This window comes from Bubalus kerabau, chromosome X (genome assembly GCF_029407905.1).
Source record: "Bubalus kerabau isolate K-KA32 ecotype Philippines breed swamp buffalo chromosome X, PCC_UOA_SB_1v2, whole genome shotgun sequence".
Lineage (NCBI taxonomy): Eukaryota > Metazoa > Chordata > Mammalia > Artiodactyla > Bovidae > Bubalus > Bubalus kerabau.
In genome coordinates, this window is record NC_073647.1 from 50,377,868 (window position 1) to 50,385,613 (window position 7,746).

A 7,746-nucleotide genomic window follows, 5' to 3' on the forward strand; every position below is an offset into this window, starting at 1 on the left:
CCTAGATCTTTAGTTTTTTCTTCTTAAAGCTGTTTTCAGGCCAGGGCCTTGGCTCCTTGGGCTGCCCTGCTCTCCTGCACAGGCTTGGGACTACACGTTATTTAGCTTTGTTCCCCATGGCTATAAAATGTGAATTCCTTCATCAGGGAATTGCAGAGCTCCTGAACTGAAGGGAGCAGGTCACATCACCCTGCCCAAGGCCACACATTGAGCTAGTACTGACATCCAGGACTCCAACCCTTGGGGGTCAATGTGAGGGAAATGGGAGATGGGTCCAGCCTGGGGTCGGGGTTGAGGTGGCGGAAGCAGAGGCACAGGGCCCCTGCTTTCAGGCCAAGAAGGAGGAGGAGGAGGCAGAGGGGACTCAGGCCCAGTCCCGTGGCCTGGGGAAACAGGACTGGGGCCCAGTCCTGGGAGGGGAGTCAAAATCAAGGATGCAGAAGTAACCAGAGGGACTTCAGGCAGGGAGGCAGCAAGGGGACTGAGGGGATCTACCCTTAGACTGAGATCAAGACTGAAGACGTGAAGGGTCCGGGATGGGGGCAGCCTTGGGGTCAACAGAAGGAAGTAGGACTGGGGACCCAGCCTCAGGCCAGGGCTTATTGTGAAATTCATGGGGAAGCTAGGAAGAGCGGGATCTTCCAGTCTCCGAGGGCCGGCGGGGCGGGGCCACTAGGGGGCAGGGCGACCGGTGGTCACATGTCGGAGCGGGGCGGGGCGAGGCGGCTGCGCGATCCCTGGTGGCTGACGTCAAGGCGCGGGCGTCAGCGGACCGAGCCGCCATCGCCACAGTCGCTCCGGAGCCCCAGCCAGTCCGTCGTCGCCGTCGCCGCCGCCATGGCTCAGTACAAGGGTGCCGCCAGCGAGGCGGGCCGCGCCATGCACCTCATGAAGAAGCGGGAGAAGCAGCGCGAGCAGATGGAGCAGATGAAGCAGAGGATTGCTGAGGTGCGGGCCGGGCCGGGGCCCCTCACAGCAGGCGCTCGAACCGCCGCCCCGACTTCCTGGGACCCCGCGCGACCCTGGGCGGCGGGACTGGAGTGCAGGCGGCGGGTTGGGGTGGGAACGTTGCTCGCCAATCTCCAACAAGGGGCGGAAGCAGGCCGGCGACAGTCTGCTCCTCTGTAAAATGGGCCCAAAAGGCTGAGGCGAGCTAGGTTGTGACAAGCCTGCAACAGGAAGGAGCCACATTCAGTGGTTGCATGTGTGGCAATTGGGGCGACCCTCGAGGGTACAGAGCATCCTGTGTCTCTGGCTCCTCACTGCCCGGGTTCAGTGGCTCTCCGGAAGGGCGGGCCCCAACCACTCTGCCGGCCACTGAACCCGTTTCAACTAACAGGCAGGCAGGAGGGTCCTAGGTGCTAGCGGTTCACTAAGGGCTTCTGTGAGTGGCCGCTGGTGGTGGGCCACCCCACTTAGGTCTTTGGGGGCCTTGGGTCCCGTGACAGCGGGGAAGTGGCTGCATGTTGAGGCCTGACTGCTGCCTCAGTTTACACTCAAGCCCCCACCTGGCTGTTGCCGTGTGGCCAGACGGAGGTCCATCTCTCTGTGGAGGTTCATACAGTGGTATGCAGTGGGATGGGGCAAGCCTGGAGCGAGGGGGCCTCATGAGGGAGTCACACTGCTCAGTGAGGGTCTAGGCCCCCATCTGCTCTCCGCTTCCTCTTGTCACTCCTTGCCTTGGGTCTCCAGAGCTTCAGCTCAAGAGCTGGGTGTGAAAAATACCAAAGGCAGGTAGGACCCACGGCTCCAGACTACTGAGTGAGCAGGACATGTGGACGGACCAGAACAGTGCAGGGAAACCACCCCACTTGGCTGCCTGGGCACTTGGAAGAGCCTCTCACAGCCCCGTGGGACCCTCCATCAGGCAAAGGGGCCATGTCTTTCTCAAGGCCACATCATAGTCTAGGGACTCATTTGGGATGAGAACCCAGGTCCCCATTTCCATGGTAGGGTGGCAGGTGGCCATCATCACTGCTCTGCCTCCTGGACAGGAGAACATAATGAAGTCCAACATTGACAAGAAGTTCTCTGCACACTACGACGCCGTGGAGGCTGAGCTCAAGTCCAGCACTGTGGGTATGCAAAGCGTTCGTGCCCCCACTCCTGGCCCAAGGCCCGCTGCGTGGTTTGCTCTGGGTGACCACCTTTCACCCCCCTGTCTCCTTAACTCTCAGGTCTTGTGACCCTGAACGACATGAAGGCTAAGCAGGAGGCACTGGTGAAGGAGCGGGAGAAGCAACTCGCCAAGAAGGAGCAGTCGAAGGAGCTGCAGCTGTGGGTCCTCCCCTCCAGATGGAGCTTGTGTTTGGGGGCGGGTGAGGCTGTTCCTGCTTGTGGAAGCCGGGAGGTGGGGGTGCCTTTTGATCATCAGAGCACTGCTGGTGAACTTGAAGGGACCCAGGGTGGTAGGACTCTGGGCCTGTGCTGTCTGGGACCTGCCCTGCACTGAGCACACAGGTGGCTCTGGGTTGGGACATGGGCCTTGGGGGTGGGGACGTGCATGGTAGCCACCCGTGCCTTGGCAGGAAGCTGGAGAAGCTGCGAGAAAAGGAGCGCAAGAAGGAGGCCAAGCGGAAGATCTCCAGCTTGTCCTTCACCCTGGAGGAAGAAGAGGAGGCAGGCGAGGAGGAGGAGGAGGTGGTGGCCATGGACGAGGAGGAGCTGGAAAGGGAAGGTGAGGGCAGGCTGGGGATGGGTTCAGCGGGCAGAGCTCTGTCCTGGCTTCTGGGTCTTGAATGAAGAAGCACATCCACCAACAACCTTGACTGCTCACCACATTTGCGGCCTTGAACCTCAGAAGTTGGGGCAGGAGAGAGAGCCAAGTCTTCACTGTGGCAAAGCTGAGTAGAGGGCTTGCTTTCTGGTGGCAGACTGAGTGGGAACCAGGTATGCAGTCCCTTGGCGGAGGTGTGGGGCTCATGTGACTGGGGCACCAAACTGTTAATAATTTCAGTGTAAATTGACACAACCATAGACATTAAGTGGCTGCTAATTGGACAGAGCAGCTCTTGCCCAAGGGAACAGGGGGTAACAGGGAAGACTTGGGAAGGCTGGTGAGCAAGAACTAAGATGTCATGGGGCTTCTGTGTGCCGAGCACACACTTGCAGATGGGCTAGAACCAAGGCAGACGGACAGACACTGGGCACCGTCTCTGTCCTGGTGGGAGTCACACAGGACACCATGCACCCCACTGGGGCCAGAGGAGAGGGGATGATTTGAGTTGGGCCTTCAGGGTGAGGGGAATTTCATTAGCACCCAGAGATGTGGGGAGTCGGGAGGCGTGTAGAGTTGAGAGATGAGTGTGCCCAGAAGTGGAGCCAGTGGGAGTGCACACATTTTAGGACTAGGGAGGGTGCAGCTGCAGGCCTGGAGGGGGTGGGTGTTTAGAAAGCCTAATGGTCTGGGATCCGTATGGTAGAACTGAGGCAGGGGTTGGCACAGGGACAGCTTTGAGGGGAGCAGCCAGTGCTGTCAGGAGAAAGAGTAAAGAGCCTGCCAGCCTCTTGGGGGAAACCCCGGGATAGTCTTTGTACTATTTAGTAACATTAAGTATTTGGTGTCTAAAACGTTCCCATTGGCAGGTCAGTTGCATTGGCTGTTACCTGCATCTGTGTAGCAGAGACTACCTTTGGGACAGCACAGGTCTAGAGGGAGGCTTTCAACCTCACTGTGTGTCACTGGGGCTTTGTGGGTGCTTCCGCTCCCCCTGGAGATTTTGTTTTGAGGGCCTGGCCGTCGGTACCCAGTGTAGAATTTTTAAAAATATTTTTATTTATTTGGCTGTGCTGGGTCTTTCTTATAGGATCTGTAGTTGCAGCATGTGAACTCTTAGCTGTGCCATGCAAACTCTTAGTTGTGGCATGTGGAATCTAGTTCCCTGACCAAAGATCGAACCTAGGCCCCTTGCATTGGGAGCACGGAGTTGTAGCCACTGGACCACCAGGGAAGTCCCCGGTGTGGAATTTTTGTAAGTTGTCCAGGCTCTGGAACCCTTGCCCTGGAGTGTGGACTCATCTTCTAGGTTGGTGGTTCTCAAAGAGTGATCCAGTGACCCTAGGGTCTCTGAGACCCTTTGGAGAAGTCTGCGAGGTCAAAACCATCTTCATAATCCTGTGAAGACATCTTTGGCCTTCTGTACTCTTGTTCTTTCACGACTGTGCTGTGGATTTTTCCAGAGATCATGTGACGTGGCGTGACGTCCTTCCTCTGACAGTTGATAGAGTTGATACAGTTGCCCCCCTGAGGCAAGGGCCATCATACTGTTGACTTCTTGTGTCTTCTTTTGCTCAAGAGATCACCACAAAGAAGAGGAAAATGGGGAAGAACCCAGATGTGGACACAAGCTTCTTGCCTGACCGAGACCGGGAGGTAAAGGCGGCATGACCCTGGCAGAGGCTTTCAGTCAGGAAGCGGGGGCCACATGTGCCCCCTGAGCAGCCCTGGGCCTCCCTGCTTTGCCCATTTCTCTTCCAGGAGGAGGAGAATCGGCTCCGGGAGGAGCTACGGCAAGAGTGGGAAGCCAAGCAGGAGAAGATTAAGAGTGAGAGTTCTTGGAGTGGGAGGCATGCAGCCCGGGGTGGGGGCCATGCCTGCTTTCCTGTGAACGCTGCTCTGGACAGTGCCCTGAGCCCCAGGGATCTGGCAGGGGTCTGGAGGCCAAGCAGCAGGTCTGTCTTGTAGGTGAGGAGATTGAGATCACCTTCAGTTACTGGGATGGCTCTGGGCACCGGCGCACAGTCAAGGTAGGTGATGTGAAGCCTGTGCCCCATTTCCCTTGCTCTTGGGCCCAGCCTTCCAGTGGGAAGGAACTGTCAGTCCTGACAAAGCTCACAGACCCTTTGGGATGAGTGGCCTGGGGGGAGCAGGGAAGAGGGCAGTGAGTGTTCCAGGGTGCCTGCCTTCTCGAGGGCCCCCTTCTGGGCTTCCATCCTCCTTTCCCAACCCATTGGTTTCCTGCATGCCTGTTCACAAAGATGAAGAAGGGCAACACGATGCAGCAATTCCTGCAGAAGGCACTCGAGATCCTGCGCAAAGACTTCAGCGAACTCAGGTGGGGCTGTGTGGGCGTGTGAGTACATGTGAATGTGTGCACCAGATTCTGCAGCCTCAGCCTGGCACCTGGGACCCCAAGTGGCAGCTCCTGCTTGTGGCATGCTGGGCACTGCGCTCCTGAGAAAGGAGTTCAGGCCCCTTTTTCCATCCCTCTCCCCATGGGGAGCTGGGGTAGGAAGTGCCTTCCAGACTGGGCTGCCTGCTAGCCTCGCAGGCCTCCTGCGCTGGTGCCTGGTATCCTTGACCAGTGGCTTCCTCGTCTTTTCTTCCTCAGATCTGCAGGGGTGGAGCAGCTCATGTACATCAAGGAGGACTTAATCATACCCCACGTTAGTCCCTTCTGTGTCTTTGCAGCCCCAGGTGGGGTGGTAGGGAGGGTCTCAGGCTTTGGCACACCCAGGGAATTCGAGGGGGCCCCTCCTGCTCTAGGTCTTTGGCTTGGGTGGGCAGGGTCGGAGCCGGGCTTGCAGGCAGCTAGCTGCGAGACACTGAAATGAGTCACCCACTGTCACTTTCCTGTGCTTGGCTTGTAGCACCACAGCTTCTATGACTTCATTGTCACCAAGGCTCGAGGGAAAAGTGGTGAGTGCACCTGGCCATGCCCTCCTCCCCGAGCTTGCCCCTGTTGTAGGGCGGCAACTGAGAGGGGTGGGGTCTGGACCCTTGTCCCTGCAGGGCCCCTCTTCAATTTTGACGTTCATGATGATGTGAGGCTGCTCAGTGACGCCACCGTGGAGAAGGATGAGGTATGTTTGGGGCCTGCCAGGGCAGGGAGGAGGGGGCAGGCATCCAGCAGCCCTGAGCTGTAGCATCTGGGCCTCTTCCCGTCCTTAGTCGCACGCAGGCAAGGTGGTCCTGCGGAGCTGGTATGAGAAAAACAAGCACATCTTCCCCGCCAGCCGCTGGGAGCCCTATGACCCCGAGAAGAAGTGGGACAAGTACACGGTATGGAAGCACTCGAGTGCAGGGTGGAAGCCCAGCCGGGCTGGCAGGCTGGAGGCCCACCCAGCCCCACTCCGCTCACCTCCTCCTCTGTCCTCTCGTCCCGCACCAGATCCGATGACATGGTGGCAGTGTGGTCCCGGCTCCCTGTGGTCCCCTCCTCTGGTCCCCAGGACTCCAGGCGCCCGGCTCCCTGCTCCTGAGATGGGATCGGACCTGCTCAGCCCCTGCCCTGGCGCTGTTGGTTCCTGCCTGTTTCTTTCATGACACTTGGATCACCCGATGTGTGTTTTGTCTAAAAACTTTTTTTGATCGAGCTAAAATTCACATACGATGAAATTCACCGTTGTGACCATGTGAAAGTACACTACATGGGTATTGCGTACATTCACAGTGTTGTGAATCACCCCTGAAGGAGACCCCACGTCCATTAGCAGCCAGCCCCTCACCCCCCTTAGTCTATTTCCTGTATGTTTGGATTTGCTTATTCTGGAAGTTTCGATTAATAGAATTATACAGTATCTCTGCTTTCTGTGTCTTGCGAGGAAGTGTGTTTTTCAGGGATTTGAGGGTGGAAGGAGATTGGGTGGAAACGTGAATCCGTGGAGGCAGGAGGGGGCACTTGTGATCCACTAGGGGCCTAGGCAGGCCCAGCTGTCCCTGTAGCCAGCCTGTCCCCACCACAACCCCTATGTGGGTAGGAAGGCCATTCCTCCCTGGGCTGCCCACCCAGGCCCCTCGGTCTCCTTTGTGTCTCCCAATGGTCCGTTCCATAAGGGCCATAGCTGTCCTGTGGCTCCCAGCCGCCCTGTGTCCCCATCACAACATTTCTCCCCATTGCTGACACAGGAAGGCCACTGTGGGTGCCCTGTACCCACCGCTTGCCCACCTCACCCTGGCAAGCTCTGCACACACTGCCCTGGAGCTGGCCTCTCTCATCGCCCCCAGGGGGGCGCGCCCTGGCTTGAGGGTGTCATTCGTGCCCCACCTCGGTGGCCCCTGCCAACTCCTAATTCCCCCGGACCCAGCTCCAGGAGGCTGAGGAAGGTAAGCTGACCACCTTCTTCACTTTGCCTGCAAAGGGCAGTGGATAGCCCCCAGCCAGTGGTGAACAACATCCCAGCTCTGGGTCCGGCCCCACGTCCCAGGCCAATGGGCAGAACTGATGGTAGTGGTGGGCTCTGCCCAGTGCAGTCTCCCTTGCCCTCCTCGTCTGTGGCAGGGCCCTGTCAGCCCTGGCCTGGGGAGGCCCATCTGGCAGCTAGGAGCTGTCACTTGGGCTTCCTCACCCTGTGTTTGGGGCAGGGCCATCTGGGGTCACTTGGAGGAGGGAGGAGAGGAGCGTAGGCCAGAGCACCTGGGGCACAGCGGGGAGGGGTGGGCAGGCCTGGCCCTAAGCCCTGGATGTGGGGGACAACTCTGAGAAAGTCAATGGGGCCTTTTGTGGGGTTCCAGAAACCCCAGAGAGGGAATCCTCTGGCCTGTGCCAACCCTCTCCTGCCCTCTTTGAGAAGCCATCAGAAGAGTGGCTTTCTGCGGAGAGGGAGCCCTTCAGCAGCTCACCCAGGGCTGGATGGTTTCTGAGGGACGCGTGATGCAACGAAAACCCGACTTGGTCAAATAAAATCAAAAAGAAGACATTTCCCAACAGCCTCTGCCTCTGTGCAGCTTGAAGGATTCCTAGTTCTCTGCCCAAGGATTGAACCCACGCTCTCTGTGGTGAAAGCTGAGTCTTAACCACTGGATCA

The 7,746-nt window shown here is 58.2% G+C and overlaps 1 protein-coding gene across 1 annotated transcript; it reads left to right on the forward strand.

Moving 5' to 3' along the window:
* Nucleotides 1-698: 698 nt before the first annotated feature.
* FAM50A (family with sequence similarity 50 member A) lies at nt 699-6,526 on the forward strand. Its single transcript, XM_055562945.1, has 13 exons — nt 699-948; nt 1,995-2,079; nt 2,178-2,277; nt 2,529-2,677; nt 4,296-4,372; nt 4,478-4,544; nt 4,685-4,746; nt 4,978-5,054; nt 5,331-5,385; nt 5,590-5,638; nt 5,732-5,802; nt 5,891-6,001; nt 6,111-6,526. The coding sequence occupies exons 1-13, from the start codon at nt 700-702 to the stop codon at nt 6,117-6,119; spliced, it is 1,161 nt and encodes a 386-aa protein (XP_055418920.1). The 5' UTR covers nt 699; the 3' UTR covers nt 6,120-6,526.
* Nucleotides 6,527-7,746: the final 1,220 nt, after the last annotated feature.